General features: G+C 38.2%; 1 protein-coding gene and 1 non-coding gene across 2 annotated transcripts; both read left to right on the forward strand.

The window, feature by feature from the left end:
• Positions 1-5,135: 5,135 nt before the first annotated feature.
• On the forward strand, positions 5,136-5,239 carry LOC130932208 (small nucleolar RNA R71). Its single transcript, XR_009067369.1, has one exon. It is a non-coding gene; the product is annotated as a small nucleolar RNA R71 (small nucleolar RNA).
• Positions 5,240-17,860: 12,621 nt separating this feature from the next.
• Positions 17,861-19,381, forward strand: LOC130979611 (uncharacterized). The gene is made up of 4 exons (XM_057903084.1): positions 17,861-18,520; positions 18,657-18,732; positions 18,822-18,938; positions 19,045-19,381. Exons 1-4 carry the CDS (start codon positions 18,096-18,098, stop codon positions 19,195-19,197), a joined length of 771 nt encoding a protein of 256 aa, XP_057759067.1. The 5' UTR covers positions 17,861-18,095; the 3' UTR covers positions 19,198-19,381.
• Positions 19,382-21,447: the final 2,066 nt, after the last annotated feature.

A 21,447-nucleotide genomic window follows, 5' to 3' on the forward strand; every position in this document is an offset into this window, starting at 1 on the left:
GAAGACTCTGATCTCACGGAATGGAAGGCTCAGTTGTCAGGCGAGGGCAACCATGTGTCGTGCATCAGGAATCCAAGAGATACACACTCTAACTTTCGCTTGTAGAACGGAAGTGGTTGTCAGGCACGCGTTCATAGGGATGGATGATGATGAGTGTCACAGATCATCACATCCATCAGGTTGAAGTATGAGTGGTATCTTAGAACAGAAATAAGATTGAATTTGAATAAAAGATAGTAGTAATTGCATTAAAACTCGAGGTACAGCAGAGCTCCACACCCTTAATCTATGGTGTGTAGAAACTCCACCGTTGAAAATACATAAGTGATGAAGGTTCAGGCATGGCCGAATGGCCAGCCCCCAAAACGTGATCACAGGATCAAAAATACAATCCCAGATCCAGGATGTCTAATACAATAATAAAATGTCCTATTTATACTAGACTAGCTACTAGGGTTTACAGAAGTAAGTAATTGATGCAGAAATCTACTTCCGGGGCCCACTTGGTGTGTGCTTGGGCTGAGCTTGAACTTTACATGTGCAAAGGCTTCTCTTGGAGTTGAACGCCAAGTTGTAACGTGTTTTTGGCGTTCAACTCTGGTTTGTGACGTGTTTCTGGCGTTTGACTCCAGAATGCAGCGTAGAACTGGCGTTGAGCGCCAGTTTGCATCGTCTAATCCCAAATAAAGTATGGACTATTATATATTGCTGGAAAGCTATGGATGTCTACTTTCTAACGCCATTGAGAGCGCGCCATTTGAAGTTCTGTAGCTCCAGAAAATCTATTTCGAGTGCAGGGAGGTCAGAATCCAACAGCATCAGTAGTCCTTTGTCAGCCTCCTTATCAGAGTTTTGCTCAGGTCCCTCAATTTCAGCCAGAAATTACCTTAAATCACAGAAAAACACACAAACTCATAGTAAAGTCCAGAAATGTGAATTTAGCATAAAAACTAATGAAAACATCCGTAAAAGTAGCTAGATTATACTAAAAACTATCTAAAAACAATGCCAAAAAGCGTATAAATTATCTGCTCATCACAACACCAAACTTAAATTATTGCTTGTCCCCAAGCAACTGAAAATAAATTAGGATAAAAAGAAGAGAATATACTATAAATTCCAGAATATCAATGAATATTAGTCCTAATTAGATGAGCGGGACTTGTAGCTTTTTGCCTCTGAACAGTTTTGGCATCTCACTTTTTCCTTTGAAGTTTAGAATGATTGGCATCTATAGGAACTTAGAATTTCAGATAGTGTTATTGATTCTCCTAGTTAAGTATGTTGATTTTTTAACACAGCTACTTTTATGAGTCTTGGCCGTGGCCCTAAGCACTTTGTTTTCCAATATTACCACCAGATACATAAATGCCACAGACACATAGCTGGGTGAACCTTTTCAGATTGTGACTCAGCTTTGCTAAAGTCCCCAGTTAGAGGTGTCCAAAGTTCTTAAGCACACTCTTTTTGCTTTGGATCACGACTTTAACCACTCAGTCTCAAGCTTTTCACTTGGACCTGCATGCCACAAGCACATGGTTAGGGACAGCTTGATTTAGCCGCTTAGGCCTGGATTTTATTTCTTTGGGCCCTCCTATCCATTGATGCTCAAAGCCTTGGATCCTTTTTACCCTTGCCTTTTGGTTTTAAGGGCTATTGGCTTTTTCTGCTTGCTTTTTCTTTTTTTTTTTTTTGCCACTTTTTTTCTTTTTTTTTTCGCAAGCTTTTGCTATTCACTACTTTTTCTTGCTTCAAGAATCAATTTCATAATTTTCAGATTATCAGTAACATTTCTCTTTGTTCATCATTCTTTCAAGAGCCAACAATTTTAACATTCATAAACAACAAGATAAAAAATATGCACTGTTCAAGCATTCATTCAGAAAACAAAAAGGTTTTGTCACCACATCAATATAATTAAACTAATTTCAAGGATAATTTCAAAATTCATGTACTTCTTGTTCTTTTGAATTAGAAACATTTTTCATTTAAGAGAGGTGAAGGATTTATGGAATTTATTCATAGCCTTAAGACATAGTTACTAAATACCAATGATCATGTAACAAAGACACAAACATAGATGACATAATAAGCATAAAAACTGAAAAACAGAAAAATAAGAACAAGGAATGAATCCACCTTACTGATGGTGGCGCTTTCTTCTTGAAGAACCAATGATGTCCTTGAGCTCTTCTATATCTCTTCCTTGCCTTTGTTGTTCCTCCCTAGTGTTTTTGGTGCTCCTATCCTTAGTTGCTCCTAATAATTGTGTGGAGGAAAATGTACCCCCTGAGGTATCTCAGGGATCTCTTGATTTGCAGTCAAATGCTCTACTACTGAGCTATAGATCTTTGAGATGAATCTCTCCATCTCCCATGACTCGGAGGTGGAAGCTTTTTTTGTCTTCCCTTTTCTCTTTTTTTTTTGAGGTTTCTCTGGCCTTAGGTGCCATCAATGGTTATGGAAAAACAAAAAAAAAGCTATGCTTTTACCACACCAAACTTAGAATATTGCTCGCCCTCGAGCAAAAGAAGAAAGAAAAGAAGAAGAGGAAGAGAAAATATGGAGGAGAGGAGGGGAAGGTGTATTCGGCCAAGGTGTAGAAGAGGGGGTTGTGTTGTGTGCAAATGAAGAAGGATGGAGGGGTTTATATAGTGAGAGGAGAGGGAGTAGGTTCGGCTATTTAGGGTGGGTTTGGGTGGGAAAAAATTTGAATTTTGAAGGTAGGTGGGGTTTATGGGAAAGAGTGAATGGATGTGAGTGGTGAAGGGGGGTAATTGGAAAGAGAGATTGAGGTGATTGGTGAAGTGTTTATGGGGAAGAGAGAATGAATGTGAAGAAGAGGAGAGAAGGTGAGTTGAGGTAGGTGGGGATCCTGTGGGGTCTACAGATCCTGGGATGATCCTGTGGGGTCCACAGATCCTGAGGTGTCAAGATTTACATCCCTGCACCAATTAGGCATGTAAAACGCCTTTGCATACAATTCTGGCATTTAAACGCCGAAGTGATGCTTATTTTGGGCGTTCAACGCCCAATTGCATCATGTTTCTGGCGTTGAATGCCAGTTCCATGCTTGTTTCTGGCGTTCAGCGCCAGCTCTCCTCAGGGTATATTCCTGGCGTTTAAATGCCAAGATGCTGCTTGTTTCTGGCGTTCAACGCCAGATCCATGCTCTGTTCTGGCGTTGAATGCCAGCCAGATGTTCCTTACTGGCGTTTAAACGCCAGTAAGTCCTTCCTCCAGGGTGTGATTTTTCTTCTGCTGTTTTTGATTCTGTTTTTAATTTTAGTATTTATTTTGTGACTTCACATGATCATGAACCAAATAAAACATAAAAGAATAATAAAATAAAAATAAAATTAGATAAATAAAAATTGGGTTGCCTCCCAATAAGCACTTATTTAATGTCAATAGCTTGACAGTGGGCTCTCATGGAGCCTCAAAGGTGATCAGGTCAATGTTTTAGACTCCCAACACCAAACTTAGAGTTTGGATGTGGGGATTCAACACCAAACTTAGAGTTTGGTTGTGGCCTCCCAACACCAAACTTAGAGCTTGATTGTGGGGGCTTTGTTTGACTCTGTACTGAGAGAAGCTTTTCATGCTTCCTCTCCATGTATACAGAAGAACACCCTTGAGTCTTAAACACAAGGTAGTCTCCATTCAATTGAAGGACTAATTCTCCTTTGTTAACATCTATCACAGCTCCTGCTGTGGCTAGAAAAGGTCTTCCAAGGATGATGCATTCATCCTCCTCATTCCTAGTGTCTAAGATTATGAAATCAGCAGAGATGTAAAGGCCTTCAACCTTTACTAACATTTCCTCTACTAATCCATAAGCTTGTCTTACTGACTTGTCTGCCAATTGTAATGAAAATATGGCAGGCTGTACCTTAATGATCTCCAGCTTCTCCATTACAAAGAGTGGCATAAGATTTATGCCTGACCCTAGGTCACACATAGTCTTTTCAAAGGTCATGGTGCCTATGGTGCACGGTATTAAGAATTTGCCAGGATCTTGTCTCTTTTGAGGTAAAATTTGCTGAACCCATGTATCTAGTTCACTAATGAGCAAGGGAGGTTCACCTTCCCAAGTCTCATTACTAAACAACTTGGCATTCACCTTCATGATGGCTCCTAGATATTGAGCAACTTGCTCTCCAGTTATATCTTCATCCTCTTCAGAGGAAGAATAGTTCTCAGAGCTCATGAATGGCAGAAGGAGGTTTAGTGGAATCTCTATGGTCTCTATATGAGCCTCAGATTCCTTTGGGTCCTCAATAGGGAACTCCTTCTTGCTTGAGAGACGTCCCATGAGGTCTTCCTCATTGGGATTCACGTCCTCTCCTTCCTCTCTAGGTTCGGCCATGTTGATTATATCAATGGCCTTGCACTCTCTTTTTGGATTCTCTTCAGTATTACTTGGGAGAGTACTAGGAGGAGTTTTAGTGACTTTCTTACTCAGCTGGCCCACTTGTGCCTCCAGATTTCTGATGGAGGACCTTGTTTCACTCATGAAACTTAAAGTGGCATTGGACAGATCAGAGACTATATTTGCTAAGTTAGAGGTATTTTGCTCAGAATTTTCTGTCTGTTGCGGAGAAGATGATGGAAAAAGCTTGATATTGCTGAGCATATTTCTTCCACCATTATTAAAGTCTTGTTGAGGCTTTTGTTGATCCTTCCATGAGAAATTTGGACGATTTCTCCATGATGAATTATAGGTGTTTCCATAAGGCTCACCCATGTAATTTACCTCTGCCATTGCAGGGTTCTCAGGATCATAAGCTTCTACTTCAGAAGATGCCTCTTTAATACTGTTGGATGCATTTTGCCATCCATTCAGACTTTGAGAAATCATGTTGACTTGCTGAGTCAACATTTTGTTCTGAGCCAATATGACATTCAGAGCATCAATTTCAAGAACTCCCTTCCTTTGAGGCGTCCCATTATTCACGAAATTCCTATCAGAAGTGTACATGAACTGGTTATTTGCAACCATGTCAATAAGTTCTTGAGCCTCTGCAGGCGTTTTCTTTAGGTGAATGGATCCACCTGCAGAATGGTCCAATGACATCTTAGAGAACTCAGATAGACCATAATAGAATATATCTATCATGGTCCATTCTGAAAACATGTCAGAAGGGCATCTTTTGGTCATCTGCTTGTATCTTTCCCAAGCTTCATAGAGGGATTCACCATCTTTTTGTTTGAAGGTCTGAACATCCACTCTAAGCTTGCTCAGCTTTTGAGGAGGAAAGAACTTAGCCAAGAAGGCCGTGACCAGCTTATCCCAAGAGTCCAGGCTATCCTTAGGTTGTGAGTCCAACCATGTTCTAGCTCTGTCTCTTACAGTAAAAGGGAAAAGCATGAGCCTGTAAACTTCAGGATCTACTCCATTAGTCTTAACAGTCTCACAGATCTGCAAGAACTCAGTTAAAAACTGGTAGGGATCTTCTGATGAAAGTCCATGAAACTTGCAGTTTTGTTGCATTAGAGCAACTAATTGAGGTTTCAGCTCAAAATTGTTTGCTCCAATGGCAGGAATTGAGATGCTTCTTCCATCAAACTTGGAAGTAGGTGTAGTATAATAACCAAGCATCCTCCTTGCATTATTGTTGTTGGGTTCGGCTGCCATATCCTTTTCTTGTTCGAAAATTTCAGTAAGGTTGTCTCTGGATTGTTGTAATTTAGCTTCTCTTAGTTTTCTCTTCAGAGTGCTTTTAGGTTCAGGATCAGCCTCAACAAGAATGCCTTTTTCTTTATTCCTGCTCATATGAAAGAGAAGAGAACAGAAAAAGAAGAGGAATCCTCTATGTCACAGTATAGAGATTCTTTTATGTTAGTAGAAGAAGAAAGGGAATAAGAGTGAAAAAGAATGAATAATCCAAACACAAGGGTGAGGATAGGGGCAGTGATTTGAGATGAAGAGAAGTGTTAGTAAATGAATAAATAAATAGAATAAGATGAGAGACAAAAGTTTTCGAAAATAATTTTGAAAAGGAGTTTATGATTTTCGAAAATTAAGATAAGAAATAAAATTAAAATTAAAATTTAAAACAATTAATCAATTAAAAAGAATTTTGAAAAAGAGGTGAGGTATTTTCGAAAATTAGAGAGAGAAAATTAGTTAGGTGGTTTTGAAAAAGATAAGAAACAAACAAAAGTTAATTGGTTAGTTTGAAAAAGATTTGAAAATCAAATTTGAAAAGATAAGAAGATAAGAAGATATTTTGAAATCAAATTTTTGAAAAGAAAAAATTTAAAAAAAAGATATGATAAAAAGATATGATTAAAAAGATATGGTTGGAAAATATTATTTTTAAAATTAAAATTAATTACTTGACTAACAAGAAACTAAAAGATATGATTCTAGAATTTAAAGATTGAACCTTTCTTAACAAGAAAGTAACAAACTTCAAATTTTTGAATCAATCACATTACTTATTAGTTAAGTTTCGAAAATAAAGATAAAATTAAGAAAAAGATTTTTTTTGAAAAATATTTTAAAGAATTTTCGAAAATTAATAAGAAAAATGAAAAAGATTTGATTTTTGAAAAAGTTTTGAAAAAGATAAGATTTTTAAAATTGAAAATTTGACTTGACTTACAAGAAATAACTAATTTTAAATTTTTTTGACTAAGTCAACTCAAATTTTCGAAATTTTGAGAGAAAAAAGGAAAAGATAATAATTTTTTTTTGAATTTTTAATGATGAGAGAGAAAAACAACAAAAATGACTCACAACATGAACATTATGAATCAAAACTCATGATGCATGCAAGAACACTATGAATGTCAAGATGAACACCAAGAACACTTTAAAGATCATAATGAACATCAAGAACATATTTTTGAAAAAAAAAATTTGATGCAAAGAAAACATGCAAGACACTAAACTTAGAAATCTTTAATGCTTAGACACTATGAATGCAAAAATACACATGAAAAACAATAAAAGACACAAAACAAGAAAACATCAAGATCAAACAAGAAGACTTACCAAGAACAACTTGAAGATCATGAAGAACACTATGAATGCATGAATTTTCGAAAAATGCAAGAACAAGATGAATATGCAATTGACACCAAACTTAAAACATGACACTAGACTCAAACAAGAAACACAAAATATTTTTGGTTTTATGATTTTATTAATTTTTTTGGATTTTATTTTATATCTTTCGAAAAACATATAGGAAAAAGGAAGTAATAAATTCAAAGTCCTCAATCAAAATACCAGGAATCATACCAGGTTAGTCTAAAGCTTGATGGCCAGCCAAGCTTCAACATACCACTTTGAAACTCTAGAATTCATTCTTAAAAACTCTGAAGGATTTTTTGAAAACAAAGGGAAAATTTTGAAAAATATTTTTGAAAACTTTTTGAAAAAAAGAAAATTACCTAATCTGAGCAACAAGATGAACCGTCAGTTGTCCATACTCGAACAATCCCCGGCAACGGCGCCAAAAACTTGGTGGATGAAATTGTAATTCATACTTAAATTGTTGTTCGAAATTGATTCCCTGGTAATGGCCCCAAAAACTTGGTGCTCAATACCATGGTCTAAATATAGTTTCACAACTTCACTCAACTAACCAGCAAGTGCACTGGGTCGTCTAAGTAATAAACTTTACGTGAGTAAGGGTCGATCCCACGGAGATTGTTGGTATGAAGCGAGCTATGGTCATCTTGTAAATCTCAGTCAGGCGGATAATAAATGGTTATGAAGTTTTCGAATAATAATAATAAATAAACTGAAAATAAAGATAAAAATACTTATGTAGATCATCGACGGGAATTTCAGATAGGCGTATGAAGATGATGTACTTCTTCTGAATCTCTGCTTTCCTACTGCCTTCATCCAATCCTTCTTACTCCTTTCCATGACAAGCTGTATGTAGGGCATCACCGTTGTACATGGCTACATCCCATCCTCTCAGTGAAAAACGTCAAAATGCTCTGTCAGGGCACGGCTAATCATCTGTCGGTTCTCGATCATGTTGGAATAGAATCCCTTGATTCTTTTGCGTTTGTCATCACGCCCAACAATCGCGAGTTTGAAGCTCGTCACAGTCATTCAATCCCGGAATCCTACTCGGAATACCATAGACAAAGTTTAGACTTTCCGGATTCTCATGAATGCCGCCATCAATTCTAGCTTATACCACGAAGACTCTGATCTCACGGAATGGAAGGCTCGGTTGTCAGGCGAGGGCAATCATGCGTCGTGCCTCAGGAATCCAAGAGATACACACTCTAGCTTTCGCTTGTAGAACGGAAGTGGTTGTCAGGCACACGTTCATAGGGATGGATGATGATGAGTGTCACGGATCATCACATCCATCAGGTTGAAGTACGAGTAGTATCTTAGAACAGAAATAAGATTGAATTTGAATAAAAGATAGTAGTAATTGCATTAAAACTCGAGGTACAACAGAGCTCCACACCCTTAATCTATGGTGTGTAGAAACTCCACCGTTGAAAATACATAAGTGATAAAGGTTCAGGCATGGCCGAATGGCCAGCCCCCAAAACGTGATCACAGGATCAAAAATACAATCCCAGATCCAGGATGTCTAATACAATAATAAAATATCCTATTTATACTAAACTAGCTACTAGGGTTTATAGAAGTAAGTAATTGATGTAGAAATCCACTTTCGGGGCCCACTTGGTGTGTGCTTGGGCTGAGCTTGAACTTTACACGTGCAAAGGCTTCTCTTGGAGTTGAACGCCAAGTTGTAATGTGTTTTTGGTGTTCAACTCTGGTTCGTGACGTGTTTCTGGCGTTTGACTCCAGAATGCAGCGTAGAACTGGCGTTGAGCACCAGTTTGCGTCGTCTAATCCCGAATAAAGTATGGACTATTATATTTGCTGGAAAGCTCTGAATGTCTACTTTCCAACACCGTTGAGAGTGCGCCATTTAGAGTTCTGTAGCTCCAGAAAATCTATTTCGAGTGCAGGGAGGTCAGAACCCAACAGCATCAGCAGTCCTTTGTCAGCCTCCTTATCAGAGTTTTGCTCAGGTCTCTCAATTTTAGCCAGAAATTACCTGAAATCACAGAAAAACACACAAACTCATAGTAAAGTCTAGAAATGTAAATTTAGCATAAAAACTAATGAAAACATCCCTAAAAGTAGCTAGATTATACTAAAAACTATCTAAAAACAATGCCAAAAAGTGTATAAATTATCCGCTCATCAGTGGTCATGCCTTTTGGATTAAAAAATAATGGAGCCACGTATCAATGACTAATGAACAAGGTGTTTCATCTCACCTTGGAAAATTAATGGAAATATACGTGGGCGACATGCTTGTCAAGACCAAGAAAGATGTAAACCTCTTGTTCGACTTAGCCGAAGTATTGAACATAATAAGGAAGCATGGGATGAGACTAGATCCCTCAAAATGCACCTTCGCAGTGGAAGCCATGAAGTTCTTAGGCTTTATGCTCACCCAAAGAGGTATTGAAGCCAACATGGACAAATACAAGTCAATATTGGAGATGAAAAGCCCGACCTATCTCAAAAAGTCCAACAATTAAATGAAAGGCTAGAAGCCTTATCCAGATTCTTGTCAGGATCAGCTCTGAAGTGTCTACCCCTGTTCTCAATACTCAAGAAACGATGCCAATTTGGATAGACTCAGGAATATGAACAAGCCTTTCAAGACTTCAAAAATTTTTTGAGTCAACCACCAATCCTCATCCAACCTGTTTCAGTGGAATAGCTCATGTTGTACTTAGCAGTTGCAAGCAGAGCCATGGCCTCAGCTTTAGTACGAGAAGATGAGAATGGACAACAACCAATCTATTTTGTCAGCAATACTTTACACTGGGTGGAGCTAAACTATCAAAAGATGGAGAAGTTCACATATGCCCTTGTTATCACTTGCAGAAGACTCCGACCTTATTTTCAAACTCATACTATAAAAGTCCGAACTAATCAACCTATGAAGCACATCTTACAAAAATGAATACTACAGGCCAGATGCTATAATGGGCAATAGAGCTATCTGATGCGTGAGCATCTTTCCTATCTTTTCCTAATGAATTTGTATTTAAATAGTTGAGTTTAATCAACAATTAATTATCTTTTAGCCACTATGGATGCTACTTTGAGTCTTGTGTAATTCTGTTTATTTTAGGTAGCATTTGGTTGGATTTGATGGAGTTTCCACAGAAAAAGAGAAGAAGGCGAATAATGCTGTCAACCCTAACCTCTCTGCACTCAAACCTGAATAACTCGAGCTACAGAGGTCCAATGGACATGATTCTAGTGTCGTTGGAAAGATAACTTCCAGAGCTTTCCAATGATATATAATAGTCCATACTTCTCTTCCATCAACTCTGCCAAGGCTGTGCCTAACTTGAGATTTCTCAAGTTAGGCGTGGATCTAGTGAAACCAAGTGGTTCCCACGTTAAAAAGCACAGATTATTTAATTAATTCTGATTTAAATTTAAATTTTATTTTAAAATAGAAAAATATATTATTTTAATTTTAGAAAATAGATTTTAAATTAATTAGGATTAGATATAAAAAGGAGAAACTTTTCTTCTTTGGGGGGATTCCACTTTTTATTCCACCTCAGCCCAATTTATAATTTACCTGAATCCTTATTTTCTCTTTGAACTATAAGCAACTAAACCTCCACTATTAAGGTTAGGAGCTATATCTATTGTATGGATTGGTACTATTATTTTTCTATTTTAATTCATATTTTAATTTATATTTCAAGAATTATTTTAAACTCTCACTTATTGTAGAGAATTCATAATAGTTCTCTAAATTCTTGTTCCTTGTACATCAATATCCGAGTTTGACTTTAGGTATGAAAGTCAGACAGCCATCAAATCTCAATATTTAGCTGACTTTGTGGCTGAATACAATGAAGTTCATGGAAGCCCTACAATTTGGAACTTATATGTAGATGGATCATCTAACAAAGCTAGAAGTAGAGCAGGAGTTATTCTAAAAAATGAAAAAGGAACTCGGATAGAACTTTTATTAAAATTTGAGTTTTCAGCCTCTAACAATCAAACCAAATATGAACCTTTACTTGCTGGTTTGAGACTGGCCAAAGAGATCGAGACAGTAAAGTTGATTGTGTTCAGTGATTCTTAAGTAATAACTTCTCAACTTAATGGGACTTATCAAGCTAAAGATCCCAACATGAAGAAATACTTAGAAGAAATACGGGAATAATCATCTCAATTTTCAAAAGCAAAAATCTGGCATATAGCTCGAAAATCCAATGTATGAGCTGATGCCCTTTCCAAATTAGCCAACACCAAGTTAGGGGGCAACAATAGAAGCTTGATTCAGAAAACTCTCCACATACCATCAGTAACTAAAGAAGTCGACAATTCGGGTAGGCCATATTCAATCTAAGTTTACGGTGGATGACTCCCATCATCGAATATCTTAAGTTCGATATCATCCTCAAAGAAGAAAGGGAAGTAAGGAGACTTATAAGGGAAGCACAAAACTACATATTGGTTCACAACATTCTCTATAGAAGAGGAATATCCACACCTCTATTAAATTGTGTCCCAACCTCCAAGACTACTAAAGTTTTAGAGGAAATCCACAGCGGCATATGTGGAAACCACCTAGGAGCACGGTCACTAGCTAAAAAAGTGATCCGAGCTGGCTTCTTTTGGCCGACCTTATAAAGGGAGGCAGTTGACTTCGTTAAATAGTGTCCACCTTGCCAAAAGCATTCTAACTTCCATGTGGCACCCTTAGAAGAGCTCATTAGCATCACCTCGTCTTAGCCATTTGCAAAATGGGGCTTAGACCTCATCGGGTCATTCCCATAGGCCTCTAAATAAGTAAAGTACCTTATAGTGGGTATTGATTATTTCACTAAGTGGATTGAGGCAGAACCTTTGGCAACCATCACAGCTCAAAGAAGTCAAAAATTCTTCTATAAGAACATTATCACCTGGTTTGGAGTCCCACACTCTATCACTACGGACAATGAAACTCAGTTCACTGACTCAGCCTTCAGATGCTTGGTGGCAAGTCTCGATATTAAGCACCAGTTTACGTCGGTAGAATATCCCCAAGCCAATGGACAAGAAGAAGCTGCAAATAAAGTCGTGTTGGTTGGGTTAAAATGCCGACTACAAGATGCAAAGGGAGCAAGGGCAGCTGAGCTTTCTCAAGTCTTGTGGGCATATCAGAGAATTTCCCACTCAACAATGGGAGAATCTCCTTTCTGACTTGCTTACAGCATAGAAGTCATGATACCTATAGAAGTCAATGAAGAATCTCTAAGGGTTAGATTCTATGACGAGGCAGGAAACATTCAAGCTCAAATGGAAGAACTTGACCTCCTCCTAGATATTTGAGCACGAGCTCGATTAAAGGAAGAAGCCTTGAAGTAAAGAATGGCCTTAAGGTACAACAAGAAAGTCATCAAAAGAAGCTTTGCCACAAACGACCTCGCATTAATATGAAATGACATCGGAACACAAAAGTCGAGCGAAAGAAAGTTGGCTGCAAACTGGAAAGGATATTACAAGATCACTAAATTCTTAGAAAAGGGTTACTATAAAGTGTCTAACTTAAGGGGAAACAAGCTCCCAAAGTCATGGCACAGATGTAACCTAAAAATATACTACAGTTAGAAAGTGCACATTGCTTTCTGGTATACTCTTTTTCTCAACTTCATGATTTTTTTCCGAAAAGGATTTTCTGAATGGGGGTTTTAACGAGGCACCATAGTTAGGGCTAAGGGTTAAAAGAAAACTCTTAGTAGCAACAAAAAATATGTAAATCATTTTCTATTAATGATAATTCATCTTCTCATAAAATTTTTCATTTCAAACGCACTAATTTAAGATAAAAAAAAACTGCAAAAATCAGAAGATGAAGCGACGAGGTACAAACTAGTGTAAAAACTTCTATAAGTAGATCATGGTCCGACCTCACTTGAAACTTAAGACCATAAAAGGGGCGGATCTAAAACAAATCGCAAAAGTATCTTGCTAACACTGACTATTTAAATTCGGAATAAAACTAAGGGAAGTACATAATCCCAATCTTACGCAAAGATCAATAAGGGACCGACTTACTTTAGCCTACATCTTCTACAACTTGACAAAAACAGCATCAAAAACTTATCATAAGTGACTTAATGAATATTTTTCTAAGTCATGAAAAGATAAAGAAATAGATGTGCCAACTAATAAAAGTTAGGGATAAGTATGATTTTGGTCCCCAACGTAGAGGCTGAAAATTTATTTCGTTCCCGACCTTTTTTTCGCTACAAAATGGTCCCCAAGGTTTAAGTTTATTCTAAAATCGTCCTTTGGACGAAAATACCCTCCCCTCCCATCTTCCTCAACACCCCTCTTCTTCCTCAACATTAACAGAAGCAGAAGCACATATGCACAAATGCAGAAAAAAATAGCCAACAATAACAATAACAAAATTGAAAATCAGAAGAACCCACCACCACCACTACCATTATCATCATGGTCATTATCATCATCATCAGAACCATCAACAAAATTGAAAATCAGAAGAACCATCAACAACAAACAAAACATCAAGCAGAAGCGAAAGAACAGCAGAATCAATTTTCAGCAATTCAATAACAGAAGCTCAACAATAACAAAAATTCAGCAGTAATTTTCAGCAATTCAATACCCTAAAATCAACTAACAGAAAATTAAATCCAGCTAAACTAATCCAGAATCAAATCAAGCATCTAACACTAACCAAAAACAGAAATTGAAAGCAAAATGATAACTGGATTATGAAAATAGAAAACAGAAAAGAGGGGACAGGGAAGGCAGTGGTGGAGCGCCAGTGGTCTGGGCATGACAGGAAGGGGCTGGAGGGAGGGTAACGGGCGGCGGTGAGCTCTAATTCCTTCTATGACAGGGATTGAGGGAGGGGAAGCAGGGAGGCTCGCTGGCGGTGGTGAAGCAGGGGAGGCTCCATGTTGCTGCGCGATGGTGAAGCAGGGGAGGCTCGCCGGCGGTGAGCTCTGTTCGAGGAGTCTGAGACAGGGAAGAAGAAGAAGAAGAAGAAGAAGAAGAAGAAGAAGAAGAAGAAGAAGAAGAAGAAGAAGAAGAAGCGGCGGGCGGCGGTGCGACGGTGCGGCGGCATGGCATCCCTCTTCTCTCCCCCCTCCACCCTCCCCCCTTTCTCGCCCCTCCCCCTTTTCTTTCTTTCTCTCCCCACCCACCCCACTTCTCTGTATCCCCCTTTCTTTATTTTTTTATTTTATATTTATTTTATTTTGAAAATTTTTTAATGAGGGGTAATTTGGTAATTAAAAAAATAAAATTGGTAAAAAGGACGATTTTAAAACAAACTGAAATCTTGGAGACCATTTTGTAGCCAAAAAAAACGTCGGGGACGAAATAAATTTTCGGCCTCTACGTTATGGACCAAAATCGTACTTATCCCTAAAAGTTAATTGAAGAAACAATCGTTTATGCAAAAACCACCACATATTCAAGTAAGTGGAGAAAAGGTTTTTAAGTTCTAAAATAAAAGAGAAAATATTCAAACTATAGCTATTACAAAATTAAATTGTTCATAAAGACCCACAAGTCAGGCTATCCAAATACTTGGAAATTCAAAAGCTAAGAAGAAGGGATGTGTTCACTGGAAGTCATGTCTTCGGGTTGCGCAGAAGATGTCGGAAGTGTTTCTGGTTAGGAAGGAGCATGTTCATCGTCCACCCGAGGAGCTCCCTCAGCTCGGACTTTAGAAGCCTTTAGGTCGAGCATAGAGGTGTCTTCCTCATCTTCAGGTGCAAGGACTATCTTCCAATTCACCACAACGTTGTCAGGACTAAGGAAGAGGCCCGCCTCGTGAGCTATAACTCGGAGCTAGGCCTTCAAATTTTCTACTAACTCATCCATTCCTTCAGCTATAGTCCCTTCCAGCTCCGCATATTTCTCCCTGGACTTAACGACCTCATCCACCAAGTCATGTTTTTCTCTGAAAGTTCTAATGTAACTTTCTCCAGCCTTCATTTTTAAGCCCTCTGCCATAGCTAAGGTGGCCTCAGATTGCTTTACCCTATCGCGAGTCTTGCCAAGGACGGAAATAAGTTACTCCTTCTTGCCCTCAAACTCTTTTTTTTGATTCCCTTAACAACAACACCTCATCTTGTAGATCAGTCAAAGTATGCTGAGTGGCGCCAATGAAACTTTTCTCTAATTCCCTCAACAAAGCTGCACACACCCCAAGGGTCCAAATTCCACCTCGGGTAAGTACTTGAAGATGACTTTTTACGGAAACACCATCCATGCTGATAAAGCTATTTAGAAGGATGTGTTTCTTGCACCAAGCTATTGCATCAAAGCCTTGCTTATAAATACCCACCAATTCTATAACCTTTCAGTTTTTCGGGTTTGGCTTAGGATTTGAAGGTGGAAGAAGAATTGTTTGCTTCCCCGAGCTAGAAGGGGGGAGTTGGGTCGGCAATAACTTTTACCGAGGTTGAGGCACCTGAGTCTGATTTAGAAGGAGAGGAGAGGTCGCCAGATTCACCGACTTCCTTTAACTGGATAGTTCGGGCAATAGTATTCTTTCTAGCAGAATGGAGAGTTTTCATAGCAGTCGACTTAGGAGCCATCTTTTCTACACGACATCAAAGTCGGACTACATTAGCTAACAACACAATCAGCAAAACTATATCTATAAAATGGAAAGAATGCTACCTAGCTCTGGTCGAATTTGGATGGGATTTTCTAAAAACTTCTTGGTGTCCATATGAGAAACTCGGCCCCAATATTCCTGGAATATAGAGCAACTACACTCTCCTCAATCTCATCTAAGTCGTCCAACCCATACCTAACAACTATGGGGATCTCCTCCCGGTATAAAAGAAAAAGGAACTCGTCTTTCTTATTCAGAAAGAAAGGTCAGACATCCTCAATAGAACATATTTTAAAAAAGTAATTTTTGAAGTTATGAAAAGAATCATCAAATATGGCGAAGACATTCCTTCCCTAAACAGATCAAAAAGAGATCCAGCATTATTTCTTGGAACTAAAAAGTTTCGTAAGAATAAAAAGGTAAAAGAAAACTTTAACAAAGGAAAGGACGCCAAGTTCGTGACATAGAAGTTGATAAGTTTTCAAGATCTTCAAGAGTTGGGATGAAGTTAGGACGGGACAACATTATAGAGCTTGAGGACCTCAGATTCAAAATGAGAAAAAGGAAGGCTAACTCCCAGTTTTGTGAAAAAGCAATTGTACACGTAAATAAAATAACGTTTCGATCTATTTAGTCAGAAAAAATAAACTCTCTCTTCAGGATCAGCTACTATAATCTCATATTTTCTCTCATCCTCCCGACTTAAAACATAGTCTATGGTGCCTACGAAAAGTCTCGGCATACTCTTTATCAATAACAGGGATGGGGATAAGAACAAATATATCTACCAGGTCAGGTCGGATGGGACTTTAGATGACATGTTTGAATTACTGAACGAGGCATAAAACTATACCTACAATACAACAAAAGGACAATTCATAACTACAAGTCGGACAACACAAAAGAATAAACACAAATGATCAGGAGGTCGGGTCGTCTTCAACCAAAGACCGTTATAAACCTCCCGAATGCAAAGAAACAAATCAAAGCATCAAAATGACATCATCTTCAACAAAATGGCACTATTTGGGGCAGCCCAGAATGAAACCCCCACTCAACATTCATAACAACAACAACAAACATCATTCAAATAAATATTCAAGAAAGAGGAACAAATTTTCAAAGGTATTTTACATCGAAAACAGACAGAAACAAACAACCTTTAGACAAAATCGTTACCATTTATTACACTAAAAGAGCATCATCCAGTAAGAGTGCGAAGATACAACTCAAAATAACTAACTTTGGAAAGAAGGAGTAAGCAACAGTAAAATGCGAACGTTCCTCCCAAACGCAAGCAAAACTCTCTGAAACTCAAGATGAAGAAATCTTAAAAACAAGAACAAGTTGCAGAAGATGAAAAAAATTCAAAAGAAAATGGCAAAAACACTTTCAGAAAGGAACAAAAAAAGATAAAAGAAAAAGAATTAGGTATTTATAACATACTAGGGGCAAAAAAGTCATTTTACGCCCCTCATTTGTGACGTGCGCAGTTCCAAAGGTAATCGCAAAAATAACGTGCGTCGTACCACAAAAGACGAAACGTTTCAAATTTTTGAAAAACACGTCGAGTATCCGACCTACCCTGAATAGGCGGCATACCCGACGTGGCATAACCACATCCAAAAAATTTGGTAAATCTATAAATGTTCGAGCCCGACCTTACAAAAGCTCAGACTCAAGTAGGGACATTATTCATATCCTCGCTCCAAAATAAAGCCAAACCTAAATGAACGAAGACCCAACAAGGAGATCCCATCTCGCCTACACCTACCCGACCTCACAAAGGTCGGACGCAACGATATGAGTTCAATCTTATCTATTCTACTATAAATATATTAACACTCTAAGGTATATTCAGAATCTAAACTACTAAAAATTCTACTTTAAATCCTTACTAATTTAGACATCAAAATTTTTTGCAAATACCTTCATCGTCTCCTCACGAAAAATTTGAATAACGACACTTCAACATATATATTCTAACAAGAGTATGAACCTCACGCTCAAACCAAAAAATAACCTTATTTGAGGTACCTTTTGGAGCATTTAGTATCAACCATCAATCCCTTAAATAAAAAGATCAGCTACAAGCCTACAACTATTCGTTTATATTTGGAACTACAGTTGGAAAAATAAAAAATAATCATGGTGAAGTTAGGTTTACATTAGCAGGCAATTTGAGAGAAATGAGTAAATATAATCTGCCTCTTGTTTGGGTAGGTGCCTAGGTGGATGGGAGTGGGATGGAACAGAGTGTACGTTTCCCGAGGAGTAAAGGATTTGACTCTCACTTCCTTTCCTTCCCTAATCCCTCCGTGTATCTGTACAGTGTATTGTAAATTTGTAGCTGTACACTATACTTGTATTACATAACAGAATACAATACGGACACTGGGAGCCGATCGGATAATATCATAGCAAGTCAAATCTTCAGTCTTGAGAGCGGTGTCTGTGTCAATGACTATCATTTCTTCGTCTTCATCCTTCTCCCCTAACCTGTTTCTGCATCTTAACCATCATTCGGCTCCCACTGTGATTGGGCTCGGCCTTAGTCTTAGGCGCAGGCCCATAACAAAGCCCAATATCAAACTGAGGAGGAGGCATTTGCAGAGGTGCAGGGCAGTGTTCGCTGACGATGCACCCTTCGCGGCGGCCATCGGCGCCTGTATGCTCACTTCTCTGGTACTCCCCGTAGCTGGTTCCCACGAAGACGATGAGGAAGGTGAGTCAGCGATGAACACGAGCGATACAAGGTTCGCTGTGATGGGGATTATGAGCTTCATCCCTTACTTTAATTGGCTCAGTTGGATCTTCGCCTTGCTCGACACTGGAAACCGGCGCTATGCTGTTTACGCCATTGTCTACTTGGCTCCTTATCTGAGGTTCATTATTCGTAATTGCAATCTCACTGCTTAACATGCTTTGATTAATTTCACATCGCTAATTCATTGTAAAGTATTAAGACCTGACTTGAAAACCCTAAGAAGATGAAATTGATATTTGTTGATTCATGAACAGGTCAAATCTATCAATCTCCCCTGAAGATAGCTGGCTTCCTATTGCTAGCATTCTGTTCTGCATCGTTCACATCCAGGTGTGTTGTTTATCATATTTGTGATCATCTCATATATCAACCATTTTGAAGGCATAGACATTGTAGCTTGATAATATTTGGCGTTGCAGTTGGAAGCAAGCATCAGGAATGGAGATATTCAGGGGTTTCAACTATTCAGGAACGTCACAGATCAATTATCATCAAAGAAAGGCCATTTGAATCACCATCAAGAAATTTCTAAGCAGGTATTCACTCTCTGCCGTGTTAACGTACAATATGTAGTTGCATATTGTTGTAGGTCAGCTTTGTGTGTATTTCTCTCTAATGTGGAGTTCTATTTTCTCAATTAAGGGAATGGCTAAAGATAACAAGAACTTGCCATCTGCCCAAGATCATTTGAGAGATATTGGGGATTGGGAAGATACTCAAAGGCCATTACAATCTCATCAACCCTTGAGTGAGGACTTAAATGATGATGAAGAAGAAGAGAGAAGCAAACACTAACTAGGAAGCGCATAGATTTTTAAATTACCATTTACCAACTATGTATAAACTGATGCTGGTGCTGTTTAGCTGTTTGATTAGGATTGGCGTAAAACTATTGCAATCAATGTCTTGATGTTGTTCTGTTATGAACTTATGATGCCCCCTCTCTTTATTTAGTTACATGTATTCATAATTGACGATATGGGTAGTTCTTTTTACTATGTTATATATGTATTTGCCATCTATCTATCTATTAATCTATTTAAAATAGAAATTTTGAGTAGTTTGATCATTCAGGCTATTCAAGTGTTAAAGATTTTAGATGATTAATTACTGTTCATGTCATGTATGTTAATAATAATTTTTTTTGGATGACCATCACACCTAATCTGTAAGCTTATTGTTTCTCCTACATACTCCTCTTTAAAAGGAAATTGTGGAAGGATTTTAAATAAAATTTTATGTAATTGCAATTTGAATTTCGAATGCACCTGCCTGCATTTAGATGTTGTTTATATATATATATATATATATATATATATACTTACTTTTTTTTATTGTTTATATAAGTACATATCACATATATCACAATCGTCACATGTCTCTAATCGGCGTGTAGAAATATATAATCTAAAATGGATGAAAGGTGTGACATTCTTAAATAAATTTTCACAAAGAGAGCAGATTGGGTCATTAAAATTTATGTTGTAAGGATGTGGTATGGTCTTTCACGACCAAATAGTAGTGAAGCTGGTGCTTTAGAGATTGCATTGCATGACTCAAATGTGTGTTTATATCATATTAACTTCTAAATTATTATCCGGAATTTGTTCAAACTCTATCATATAACATTATTGTTACCAGGGTAGCAGGATACACTGCATGGTTCCAAAATCAGTGGTACGATTGTTCCGGCCCATTCTGTCGGAGGGACAACTATATAGTATTTTTTCTTTTATAGTCCAAAAGAACAATATGTGGATGAAGTGCAACTCGTTTCAGTATAGGATCACCTTATTACACAAAGCCATTTTCATCAACAATGATATTGAAATCAGGAATTAGAAATCAGAAATAATAAAAAAACCATTTTCATCAATACTTTCAACAACACAAAATCCTTGTAATAAAAACAAAGCATAAAAGGAAAAATCCTATAAGCACTGTCACTAACCTTCGATAGCGGTGGATCTCGACATCGGTGGAGCGCAACAAAGAGCAAGACAACGACGAGACGATAAGCAGCGACACGATGGTGAGCAGCTCGAACAGAGAAGCTGTGGGAAGATGGACACCGAGCAGAGTTAGAACAGAGGGTTTGGTCTCAGAACCTTGGCAAAGAGGGAAGCCGTGGAGGTGCCTACAACCACGGACGGCGGCGGTGGAACCATTGAAGAAGCTAGGATTTTGGTTTTGGGTTTTTGTCTTTTGAACATTGAAGAAGGAGGGTTCTTTGCTGAGTGAGAGTGACAAACGCACGAAGGGGGGTTGGGGAAGGGGCGTGACTCATGTGTTGGTTTATTTTTTAAATATGCAAAACGACGTAGTTTAGAAAGAATTGGCTGGTTTTTGGGCCGGTTCGACAATTTTTTAGTGGTTCTCTAATTAGCGGTTTTACTTATAGGACTGGACTGTTTTCATTGCCAGTTTTCGGTTGGACCGGCTGGTCCGGTCTAGTTTTCAGAATCATGCTCCTATGCTTGTCGTTTTTCTGGCTTGATCTCCGATATGAACTTCTTCAGTCTTTCCCTCAAGTTGTGGCCTCAATTATTCTCGTGTTCGGACACCAACCGAGCATGATGGTATTGACTTCTTTTTCTTTTGTACATCCACGTAGGTTCAGGCTTTCATTGTAGCATTTTCTTACCAATTTTTTATCTCCTCTCATGGTGGCTATTCCTGAGGTCAGAAATTTCATACAAAGATGAGGGTTGGAGACGACCGCAGCAAGTCGGTTTAATGTTGTCCGACCTACGTTAACCACAATGTAGTCTATACTCAAAGTTTTGGACTCCATACTTTTACCAAAAGTGGTGTGTAATGGAATGAAGCCAAGAGGTCGGATGGGCGTATCTCCCAACCCAAAAAGAGTGTCGGGGTATGCCCTAAGTTCCTTTTCTTCCAACCTTAGCTTGTTGAAGGCAGGTATAAACAAGATATCAGCCGAGCTTCCTTGGTCCACCAAAGTCCTGTGGAGATTTGTATTAGCAAGTATCATTGTGATCACGATAGGATCATCATGCCCCAGTATTTTGCGCATCTTCTTTC

The sequence above is a fragment of the Arachis stenosperma genome, chromosome 5, assembly GCF_014773155.1.
Source record: "Arachis stenosperma cultivar V10309 chromosome 5, arast.V10309.gnm1.PFL2, whole genome shotgun sequence".
Lineage (NCBI taxonomy): Eukaryota > Viridiplantae > Streptophyta > Magnoliopsida > Fabales > Fabaceae > Arachis > Arachis stenosperma.

What these genes read in the sequence shown, in the direction of transcription:
- LOC130979611 (XM_057903084.1), top strand. Translation starts at nt 18,096, where the DNA reads ATGACTATCATTTCTTCGTCTTCATCCTTCTCCCCTAACCTGTTTCTG. An exon ending in TACTTGGCTCCTTATCTGAG is followed by an intron (nt 18,521 to 18,656) that starts GTTCATTATTCG and finishes ATTCATGAACAG; the next exon opens with GTCAAATCTATCAATCTCCC. An exon ending in TCTGCATCGTTCACATCCAG is followed by an intron (nt 18,733 to 18,821) that starts GTGTGTTGTTTA and finishes TTGGCGTTGCAG; the next exon opens with TTGGAAGCAAGCATCAGGAA.